Genomic DNA, 12389 nt, shown 5'->3' with positions numbered 1-12389 from the left:
AATACAAGGTGTAATGGGCTGAATTGTGTCCCTCCCCTAAAATGTTGAAGTCTTAACTTCAACATGACTGTGAATGGGCCCTTATTTAGAAAAGGATTTTGCAGATAACCAAGTTAAAATCAGGTCATTAGAGTGGACCCCAATCCAGTATGACTGGTATTCTTCTTACAACAAGAGGAAATTCAGACGTGGACACACCCAGAGGGAAGACTGTGAGGACGTGGGGAGAAGGCCATCTGCAGACGAAGGCAGAGCTTTGAGTTACGTCTGCCACAAGTGGAGGAACACGCAAGATGGCTGGAGACATGCCAAAAGCTAGGAGAGAAGCATGGAACAGATTCTCCCTCACAGCCTCAGAAGGAACCAACCCTGCCAAACCTAGATCTTGGACTTCTAGTTTCCAGAACTGTGAGAAAATGAATTTCTGTTGTTTAAGCCACCCAGTTCGTGGGACTTTGTTATGGCAGCCTGAGCAAACTAATACACAAGGTGAGCATTTGCATTTGCATGCAAATGCTCATGCAAATGTGCTATCATTAGATAGCACAACCAACATGCTAATAAACTTGCTCTCAGGATTCATACTTGATCCCACACAGGTGTCTTCAAAGTCCCAGCAGCAGTCGCCTCGGCCTTTACATTGCACATCACACCGGCAGCCCTCCAGTCCTCTATGTGAAGCATCAAAGCATTTTTTCCTGCAGCTGCCTGTAGAGTGAAAGAATAAGGAAATCTGTGCTTAGAAGTTATCCGAAGTCTCATAGCTTGAGGGTGCAAGCCCAAGAAGTACCCAGCACAGACTAGGACAGACAATTAGATAATTTTTATTGCACTGTATGACTCATCAGTGCAAAGTGATAAATAATGAGTAATACATAATGAGTGATTTTTCCCCAGGACTCCAGAGAGGTCCCAGACTCAGATACACCAGGGGCCATAAGGAGAGGGTAGGAGGGACAAGCAGAGGCTAAATGTAGTGGAATTGGTTGAAAGTCTGCATATGAAGCAGCAGCTACCCACCCCACCTCCCACTACAGAATAGAAGGCTCAAAATTTGGAAGAAATTGGGAGGAGTTGCTTTCATCACAGAGACAGCAGACATGGAGGATGGCCATAATGAGAAAAAAAGATGAACAAGTCTTACTCTTAAATGTGAACAGATGATTACCAGACCTTTGAGGATAGCATCCACATGAAAAACCAAAACAAACAAGAAAAAAAGAAAAACTTTTGAAGAGGAAATATTGCAAGGAGCAGAAGAGTTAAACACACACACGATCACGCACACACAAACACACAACTGATATTGAGATGCTCAGAAAAGAAATTGCATCCATTAAATAAGAAAGTAAACTATAATTTTAAAAAGGGAAATCACGTTCAGGGTGCTCTTAGAAATAAAAACGTGAGAGCAGTAATGGAAAACTCAGTAGAGGGGTGTGGTAGGCAGAATTATGGTTTTCAAGAAGATTCCATCCCCTAATCCTCGAGACTGTGAATATACTGCCTTACATGGCAGAGGAACTTTGCAGATATAATTAAGGCTACTACTTAGTTGACCTTGAAACAGGGAGGTACTACTGAAAAGTGAAAACAAAGAAAATGGAAATGATATTATTAAAGAAATCATAATAAAATTTCCCAGAGTTGAAGAGTAAACATTATTATGTCAAAGGTGCTCACCAAATTTCACAGCAAAACTCACACCAAGGGATCAATAGGGATAAAGAGATCTGGAAAGCTCCCAGAGATAGATCAGGAGAAATGTGTACAGGATCACAAGTCAGAATGATATCAAATTTCCTAAAAGCAACTCTGGGAGAGGGCATAGGTCAAATGGCATGTTGGATACACACCAAAGAGCACTATGTATTAAGTAGATAGGTACATAACAATAAGTGCATGCATTGTAATTAGATAGCTACAAAGTCCTGTGAGAAAGTAAGGGGAAAAGTTTATATGCCATTTACATAAAACGTCTTTACATTTTTACATTCACTCCTTTGAAACATTTTCCGCACTTGAACTTCAGGACAAAACAATCACCTGGCTTTCTTCCCACATTCCTGACCCTCCTTCCTAGTCTTCTGTGTTCTCCTCCCTTCATCTTCCAGTCCTTTAAGGTTGGCATACCCTGGTCACATTGCTTTAAATCCCATGTATGATGCTGGTAACCACCATGTTGCATGTCCAGCCAGAACTTCCCCCAAAAGCCAGTCTTTTATATACAACTACTTTTTGACTTTTCTACTTGGACATCTAGTAGGTATTTCAAATTTAACATATCCAAAACTGAGTTCCTGATTATTCTTCCCAAACCAGCTCCTTCTATAGCCTTCCCCATCTGAATTATGGAAATGCCATATTTTCTGATGTTCATGCTGAAAATCTTGAGGTCATTCTTGACTTCTCTGTTTCTCACTCCATATCCAATCTGTTGATAAAATCTATCTATTACATCAAAAGATCTCCAGAATCCAAGTACTTTTCATCAGTTACAATGCTACCACCCTGGTCCAAGACATATGGCTTGTCTATATTATTGCAATAATTTTCTAATTGGTCTCTCTATTTCTCCTGGTTTCGCTCTGCCATTTATTCATAACACAGCAGCCTGAGCGATCATGTTGAAAAGCAAACCACAGCATGTCATGTCATTCCTCTGCTCAAAACCTCCAATCACTCCCCATCACACTCAGAATGAAAGCCAAAAGCCGTATTTTGACCTACCAACCCCTCTGTGATCAACTCCTCTTTGGCTGATCTCATTTTATGACTACCCTCCCTCTGGGCCTCTTAGCTCTAGCTCACTGATCTCCTGTTATTCTTTAAATAGAACATATGCCAGATAAGCTCCTGCCTTAGGCCTTTGCACTTGCTATTTTCTCTTGCCTGGAATGTTCTTTTCCAAAATATCCTTGTTTCTTCCTCACTTCCTTTAGCTCTTTACTCAAAAGTCATTACGCACACCCCACCCACCCTGACTCAATATTTCATGTTCCCCTTTTCAGTTTTACTTATTCCTTAGCACTTTCCCTTCATATTATATATATATATATATATATATATTGCTCAATTTTAATTATCTGTCTTCCATGCTAGAATGTAAACCCTTTGAAGGATTTTTGTCTGTTTCCTTTATCACTATATCCCCAGTAATTAGAATAGTGCCTAGCACAGCGTTAGTGCTCAATTGTTGAAGAACAGGTAAAAAGGATGTGCACATAAATTGAGAAATTTGTCACTCAAACTAGAAAAACTTGTTTAAAAACTCACACTAGAAAAAATATATATTGTCTATGAAAAGTAGGTTAATTGGAGCAGAGAATGGTGAAGATGATCAAGGGTTGGGGGTTAGGAAACAGTTGTGGTGGAAGAATGAGGGGGTGACTATGTTAGGATGCTGGCAAAAAGAAGCTGGCGTTAAACACCAATCCCCTGGGTGGGAGGGAGAGGAGAGTGATGCCACACAAGCCCTGATAGACTGAGATGAAAGGAAGAGAATAAGGAACAATGACTAGGGAGCCAGTCAGTAGCTGTACTAACGTAAGGAAAGGAGGGAAAGAGCTGGAATAATTGGAGATTTTGCTCAGAGATTACCATATGCCTTTTGCAATTAGTTTATGTGATTTGTGGGATGAAATAACCAAGAAATGATGCCCACCTGTGCACACTAACATCAGAATAATACCACCAAAATGACCTGCCAGCATTTGCTAGATCTAGGACTGGTACTGCAGCTCAGAAACACAACAGCCAAGTGACCAAGAAAAGACAGTAATTTTCCAGCCAATGCCCATCTTTTCAGTTCCACTGTGTTCCCATGTTACAGCAGGGGTACTGAGTGTTTGTAAATTACTAAGTGAAAACATAATTGGAAAATTGCCAGTTAACCTCACCAAGAGTCTCCCACTGAAGAAGACTTTCCCCATTGGAGTCAAATTAGAAGTTAATCAACCAGATAAAAAAGGAGAATAAATTATCTAACACTTGACCTCATACTTTCCCTTAGTAAAAGTGTCAAAACAATACACAGTAAGATTATAGAAAGTGCTTTTTATTGAATCGCTTGCAAATGGTTTATTTACTGTTCGTACTAATGCAATATGGCAAAAGGGATGGGAGGTGTTTTGATACTTTGAGCCACAGATCTCCTATTTTTCTTTGCTTCTTATGAGAAAAAAAATGTGAAGCTTTTATTGTGCACTACATTTCAGGAAAGTGGCACTGCCTAACCAAGAAATGGTGATATTTCTGGGATGGGGTAACACTAACGTGATATCAAGGTACAAAAGTGGTGGTAGGAAGTCATGGGAGTGAAGCAACTAAGACTTTCGAAGTCAAGTTTATCATAGGATATTAATGATTAGAGTAGGAGCTGGGAGAGAAGGAATCTTTGATTCAGTTACCAAAGTCCTCTATGAAAGTGAGGAAAAGGGGCAAATACTGGAATGATATGAATCTCAAAGAAGCAGGGAGATGAGGTCAAAGAGGAAAGTCCAGAAGTGGCAGTGGAGAGTGCTAACCACAGATGTGGGCTCCTGACAAGTGGGGCATGGGAGAAAGGGGAGCCTAGCCTAGCCTAGAAAGGAGGCGAGTCCAGGTTATATAACAGGGAAGGGGAGGAGAAAGAAGGAAAGTTTCTGAGAAAATGTTGAGGGGAGTACCTTGCTCTTCATGTTGCCTGAGTCCAGCCACCAGGCCTAACGCAAGTGACACAGCCACCAACAAAGTGAGAAGAACCTATTAACAAAAAAATGTGACATTTACCATCTTATTAAAATATACAAAGACCCAGACAACTGCCCTCCCTTGGTGATTGTTAAGGGAGCACAGCCTGCTAGCTTTTCGCATTACCAGATCCAACAATGATAAGGGGACAGAATTTTATTTAATGTCTGATTATTTTCAGGCATTAAGTAAGAAAGGTTTGGGAAGAATGTTAAAATACCATTTATTACAGATCTTCAAATTCAAATACGTTAGTCCTAGTTAGTTTAACCCCAAATTGAGTTAAAGTACAAATGAAACCAAGGGGCCATTTACCTTTGCCCATTTTCCTTTCTTAACTAGATACATGTTTGGAGATCATTTATTTAAAAGCATTCCAAAACTGTGAAATCGTCAACTACCTCATTCCCAGGAAGCAGGGTTTTTCTCTCCCACTCTGACCATCAGAGAATAATGAGAATATTTAACATATAAAAATATAATGTCCAGGGCTTCCCTGGTGGCACAGTGGTTGAGAGTCTGCCTGCCGATGCAGGGGACACGGTTTCATGCCCCGGTCTGGGAAGATCCCACATGCAGCGGAGGGGCTGGGCCTGTGAGCCATGGCCGCTGAGCCTGCACGTCCGGAGCCTGTGCTCCGCAACGGGAGAGGCCACAACACTGAGAGGTCCGCGTACCGCAAAAATAAATAAATAAATATATATATATATAATGTCCAAATAATTAACTAGCAAATTATCTGCTTTGATCTGCAGTGCAAACAAATGTTTTAGGGGTAACCAGGAAGTCATGAGACCAAAGACTGTGTATGTCATTCATTATCACTACTACTGACAAAGCTCTTCAGTGTAATGGACTTTATACTATTACTGAAGTTAAACTGTGATATAAATTAAAGAGAATTCTTCCCACTGACCTCTTTCCCTATCCATTAAGTCCAATGATAAGCATACTGGATGACAGAGCTTAAATAATATGTATCACCATAAAGAATACAAGTGCAACAGGTACACAGATTACTTCAAGTATTTTACAATACAAATAAACTTTGTTATGTTTCTTTTTTAAAAATCGCTTTTATAAAAGAAAAAAAAACAACATCAAAATTTGCTTAGATAATAAAAACCCTACATAAACTATAGATTTTGTCTGTTTTCCTTCTGAAAAATCATCTGGAAATTAACATATCTAATTTTTACAATAGAAGTGAATTCAGTGATTGGGAAAATATGGTTAAAATACTGTGAAAACAATTTTTACATGAAGACTCAAAATTAGCCTAAGGGTCAGTGACCTTCCAGCAGGTATTCATTCAGTGGAGAGGATGGAGAGGGCAAAGTAAACATAAACAGTTATTAAATAACATCATTAGCACTTTTTCCCTTATTATGATGCTCAAGAGCCACAGCTGACTAAGGCTACTAACGCTACAAAGCAACAAAGCACTGGGAAACTCTCCTATGGTAAACCTCATGTGTCATAGATTTACATTTCGGCTATATCTCAGTTTACATCTTATTTTTGGTCCTTTGGCCATTCAAACTTGCTGGAACAATAGACAACACCTAGCTGTCCTTAGGATGCTTTAAAACTTTTTAATGTTAAATCTTCATGTCTATTTCTTAGTGATTTTGTACTTGTTCCATATATTTATGACTTGCTCTCGCATTATTCTGTAATCTCCTCAAGGATAAAAAGGTTCATTTTCAATGTTGTATAATCATTGACTCTAAGTATGTAATTCTGAATAAGCTTCTTGATATTAAGGTGCAAATATATCTTAAACTATCTTATGCTAGCTACAAAATGGAGAGGGGAGTGCTTTGGGCTCCAGAAATCACTGAGAAACCAACATTTGGCTTTAGCTTGGCTGAAAAAAGAATGCTAGAAACACAATAGGTACATTAAAAAATTTTAAATAAAACTTGTACTAAAATTTAGAAACAATAGGGTAACTTTGAAGCTATGATTTTAAACTATTGAGCTTCTGTTTACGTGTACTAACAACCCACTAAAAGGATACAACGAAGGGAAATAAACGATGAACAGACTTTGCTCCCGAGGAGTTGATAATTCCCTGAATTAATAAGGTAGGATAAATATAGTAAATGGCATAAGAGCTAAAAGAGAATGCCAAAGTTCCCAGAACAATAAATAAATAGAATATCTTGAGAGTTTCCTTTGTTATAGTCACTGAGCTCAATACATATACACACTGTTTCATTTACTCCTCCAAACAATGCTTGCGTGACAGAGAGAATGGCAATGACATTAAGAAAAGTAGGGAATTGGGCTTCCCTGGTGGCGCAGTGTTTGAGAGTCCGCCTGCCCATACAGGGGACACGGGTTCTTGCCCCGGTCCGGGAAGATCCCACATGCCGCGGAGCAGCTGGGCCCGTGAGCCATGGCCGCTGAGCCTGCGCGTCCGGAGCCCGTGCTCCTCAACGGGAGAGGCCACAACAGTGAGAGGCCCGCATACCGCAAAAAAAAAAAAAAAAGAAAGAAAGAAAAAAGAAGAAAAGTAGGGAATTTAAGAGAAAACTGCAGCAGTATAGGTGTGAGAAAACTATGCAAACGGTTTTAGCTACAAGGAAGGTGCTGGATTGATGAGCCAGCAAGCAGGCACTTGGCATGGTGTGGTAGACACTCAGCAACAGGTCAGAACTAGTGGCCGACTTGGAATTCTTGGTGGAGAATATGCTCTTAAAACCATTAAAGAAGGTGAGATTTCCTAAAGAAAGGATCTTTAGATAGGGTTTGGTGAAATGCATAATGAGAAGAAAGATAAATCAGCCAATAAAGCAGGTAAGGAGAAAAGTGATAAAAATGGGAATGTCAATGCCATCATGAAAGCAAGGGGAGAGAAGAATTCAAAATGAGAAACTGCTCCACAATATCTGTGTATTATTGTTAGGAGACTCAGCAGGAGAAGGATAGGGGAGAAGGGCTGACTTTTGAGGAGGTGACTTGAGTACAGTAAAAGCAAAGCTAGAGAACAAAAAATGGTTGGGTGGTGAGAAAATTGAGACAATGGCTAGAGCTGAAAGTTTGATGGTAAAAGGAAAAGAGAATGTAATAAAGTCAAGGAAAGTTTTTTGTTTTTGTTTTGTTATTGTTGTTGTTGTTTTAGGACAGGGAATATCTTACCATGTAAGGGAACAAGAAAGAGAAAATAGGAAAAAGAGACCACCTCTAGGAGTGAAGTAAAATAGGATAAAATCAAGAGTCCAACGAAGAATATAAGACACAGTGATTTTAATTCCTCACTCTCTTGTCTTAAAATATTCATGCAAAATAAATTAAAAATGGTGACTTGGGAGATAAATATAATTATAATCATGGTAAAATCAGTGCTGCTAAATGTTCTGCCACAGATCCCAACCTTTTAGATTGATCAAATATTAATTTGTTGTTACTCAAATTTCTTATTTGCAAAATGTGATTCACTTTGCTTTAGAGTTGTCATAAGGGATAAAACTGAACACAATTACTTAAAACTTTACATTTAAATAGCAACACAAACAAATACAATCGGGGAGTCATACCCCTACCATTAGTCACAAAGCTACAGAGACGAAAATGTTAAAATGTACTTACAATACAAATTATTTTGTACTTCTTAACAGTGTTTCTCATAACAGGTTCTTCCGTTGATAAACCCAGAGTAGAATCCATTGTTCTGTTAGCTGTATAAACCTGTTCTACCAGAAAATGGTAGAACTCCTTCGTTTTTCTAGTCTGGCAAAGAGAAACTGTATGAATTACGGGGCTGTAACTGACTTTTAAATGTTTGGGAAGAGCACAGCTCTTTAGTGATTGGGCAATCAAGAGAGAGGAAAAAATAACAGTGTCGAGAGATAAAAGTTCATTTCTAGTACATTGTAGACAACTGTTCTTTCTCTCCTTATAGTTTCTACTAAATACTAATCAAAATATATGTAACAAGAATAATATAATAATCAAATTTTAATACAATGATCATTGATTTTCTTTAAAAATAACCCCAAACAAAACACCTTGTTACCAAAATTCTAGAAAGTTTCTACATTTATATAAACTTCCTGTCACTGTTGAAAACTAACATATTAACCATGTGCTTTAACCATATAAAAACTCCAACTCTGCCAAATCTGTATAAAGTATTAATCATGTGATAATTATGACTTGCATTTTAGAGTATTCACACCTTGACATGTTTTCACATGCATTATCTCATGTCAAACATAACAGAATCCCTTACAAACACTGTAGCCCTATTTTGTAAGATGAGTAAAGTAAGGCTCTGATTATTTAAATTATGTGACTTACTTATCCCAAGTCACATTTACTAGATGCCAGAAGTGGGACTGGAACCCAAGTCTTCTATAGCCCCAAATCCAAGGTAATTTTCACTAACTAATTAAATGCGATCCTTTCTTATTTACATAGACGAGATTGGTCTCATGATACATATATTTCATGCTGAGAGGGGGTTACTGATTTCTGATGAAAGAAGCTAAATTAGTAGCAGTGTGGCCTAAGAGAGTTCTAATAAATGGTGGGTTTTACACATTTCTATTTTAAACGCCCTAAGGCAATAATTCTCAAAGTGTGATTCCATGGAACTGATAAATGAAATATTTTCTACCATGTCAGTAAACAAAGGGTGTCACAGTCATCAACGATTGTAACCCTCCAACATGAGCCAGTGAGCCCTGAGGAAACCCAGGGCTGAAAAGAATACCTGCCATCTAGCAGCCATCAGACGGCAGCCACTCCCTACCGTGAGCGCTGAGGAAACTCAGGATATGAAAACACAGGATACTGGCCCCCAGATAGCTGAGGTGCATATTAAAGGAATGATTTCAGTGAGCCCAGATAATTGCATCTTCACATACATAGAAGAGTACTAAATTCCTTAACTTGAGATATCTGGTTTTCTTTAACAGTAATTTTTTGACGTACAGACTACCTGCCCTTTGTTACAAAACTTCTATATAAACTGGCTCCTCGCCTTGCCTCTTCGGAGCAGTTTCTCAGAAGCATCTGCAACGCCGTCTCCCAGGCCGCAGTCCTCATTTTGCCCCAAATAAAACTTAACTGGCAACTCTCACGTTGTGCATTTTTTTTAAGTCAACAGAACATTAGTCCTATGATAACCTCCTTTATTTAATCAAATAAAGCTTGAAAACTCTCTTTTAGTGTAAAGATTATAAAAATCCTGTAGACTGCAGTACATTCTTTGGAAACCACTATTCAAATTATTACAACCCTAAAGACCGTGGAAAGAAATAAGAAATGAATCTATCCTAATATACAATGACATAAATATTAAGAATATTTCTGAAAATTGTAGCTACATCCCTTTTTCTGTTATTGAAGTGCACTCCCTTCATGAAAAAATCTGCAGCATAAAAGCCATGTTTCCTTTCGTGGCTTTGAGGATTTGTGCTATTCTTTCCCGTCGCTTTCTCCATCCACTATGCCCCCCCACTTCACCAATTCCACCTACAGACCTGCTAGTGGAAGCATCTTCATTTGTTGCAGTAACAGAAGGAATTAAGGTTCAGAGAAAATCTAATTCACGGTCTTGCAGACTTCTTTCCATGGACCACAATGAACTACCAGGTCTTCAAAAATTCAGAAATGAACAAAAACGTATTTGAATACGTTTGGCAAATGGTTCTTGGTACCAGGTAAACTTAGAAGCACCCAAAGTAGTTTTTTAATTTTAAGTTTTTAAATTCTGAAGGCCAGGCTCCACATTGATTGAATTAGAATCTTCTGGACTTTTGGCAAAGGCGGCAGTATTTTTAAGTATCCTTCCACGTGATTTTTTTTAATGTAGCCAAGATCAATCTGAGGCAGGAGACAGATGGGCTCCAGGCTAGGCATTTACAACTGGCCTCCTGTTTACATTTCATGGGGCAGGAAAAAGTGGGCTTCAGGACAGACACTTACAAGTAGCTTCCTGTTTGCATTGCCTGAGACAGGAGATAGGTAGGCTCCACGTTAGCCATTTACAATCAGCCTCCTGTTTACTCTGAAATGGAAGTAACAACAGAGAGAGGGTAAATAGCCAGGCTTTGTCTCCTGTGGACACCTTAAGAAACCCTGTTTGAGTAAAGGCTCAAGAGGTAACGTATTTCCCCTCCTTGGGGCAAGGGAGACACTACACATGCAAAGAAAGGCTCTTTGGGGTTCAAAAGTCAGGGGATGCCGGGCCATAATGTCCTGTTTTTTTCTTCCCAGATACCTTTGCATTGAAATCCATCTTGGCTGAGGGGTACGCGTGCACCTAGGGGAGGGTCCTGAGACAAATTAGCCAAGGGAACAAAACAAGACGATTGGCCAGAGGGAAGACAAAGACTGGAAGAACTGACCTGTATAAATGACTTAACCGCCTTTTACGGGGCTCCTCCACATTGGGGGGGACGCCCGTACCCTTTCTTTCCTGGTATGTATCTCTGTCTTGCTTCCGTCTTAACTAAACAAACTGTCTCTCTGTGTGCTCTCCCACTTGTTGTTGTGCTGTGTCTCTAATAATCAACTTTGTACCTGTTTTTAAAGTTTTTGCCTCCTTGAGAAATGCATTTTTCAATGGGGGAAAGAGCCAGGGAAAATTTGCTTCTAGCCTCTACCCCTTGCTGGTCTAGTGGCTAGGATTCCTGGTTTTCATCCAGGCTACCCAGGTTCAACTCTTGGGCAGGGAACTAAGATCTCTCTTCAAGCCACCACTCACTGCTGCCTCTCCGAAATCAAGTCTAAACACGTGCTTTGAGTCCTGTATGCGCTTTTGGATTCTCTTCTGCAAACTTTCACTCTGGATTCTAATCAAAATTGATGACTGTACAGATAAAGCTAGAGGACTTGATCATCTGCCCAGATCACCTTGGTGAGCGATCTCTCAGAAACGAGATTCTGCCCTGTCTTCAGGCTCCCACTGCAGAGTCTTTTGTTGTTATTGTTGTGTTATGACATACTGATTTTATAAAAGATAGATTAAGTCTACATTGCAATTTGCCTCAAAATTAGGAGATTCCTAGGACCTACAGCTTCTGTGTACTCATCTGACTTAAGCCTTCAGTTTTTCTTGGTTTCTGGGTTCTAATTGCCTATGTGCACTTAGGACAATCTATCTAGTCTCCTTGAGTCTGGTTCACAGTGCTCCTGGCTTTATCTACGTCTCTGTGGTGGTTTGTTTTGTATGTCAACTTGGCTACACTATCATAACCAGTTGTTTAATCTCCCACACTGTCAGAACACCCCTCCTCTCTTCTTCCACCTTTGTTCCCCAACCCCCTTCAACCTTGAGAACACAAGGAAACGTTAGGTAAGGAAGTCAGGAGGCCTCTGATAAAGTCTTATGTCTGTTACAAGTTAATTGACTCTTGACATTAGATTCTTCATTTTCAAAGTGATCTCAGATTATCTCCATGCTAATAAATGTTGGATATTATAATGGAGAAATATCTTAATCCTTCAGCTCCTGAGGGTAGTAAACCTCAGACAATCTACCTGGGACATGTACAGGTATGTACAGTAGAGATGTTGGCATTGCCCAGCTTCTGGTCATATTTTCTGCTATAACAATTCCCCTGAGTCCTAAGCTCCAACCTCTTTTGAGTTTCTCAAGTCTTAGAAATTTCTTAACAGTTCTCCTAAACATTGGACACCAG

General features: G+C 39.4%; 1 protein-coding gene across 1 annotated transcript in view; it reads right to left on the bottom strand.

Moving 5' to 3' along the window:
- ENPP3 (ectonucleotide pyrophosphatase/phosphodiesterase 3) overlaps positions 1-10245 on the bottom strand; it is a 66162-nt gene extending 55917 nt beyond the window's left edge. The window contains exons 1-4 of the mRNA XM_030853435.3: positions 10227-10245; positions 8329-8469; positions 4668-4743; positions 586-708 (exon numbers count right to left, since the gene is read on the bottom strand). Of these exons, the coding sequence (XP_030709295.1) occupies positions 586-708; positions 4668-4743; positions 8329-8406 (277 nt within the window). The 5' untranslated portion in view covers positions 8407-8469; positions 10227-10245. The remainder of the gene's footprint in view (positions 1-585; positions 709-4667; positions 4744-8328; positions 8470-10226) is intronic.
- Positions 10246-12389: the final 2144 nt, after the last annotated feature.

This window comes from Globicephala melas, chromosome 14, assembly GCF_963455315.2.
Source record: "Globicephala melas chromosome 14, mGloMel1.2, whole genome shotgun sequence".
Classification (NCBI taxonomy): domain Eukaryota; kingdom Metazoa; phylum Chordata; class Mammalia; order Artiodactyla; family Delphinidae; genus Globicephala; species Globicephala melas.
Note: the sequence above shows the minus strand (reverse complement) of the source record. Positions and strands in the feature narration are given on the sequence as shown.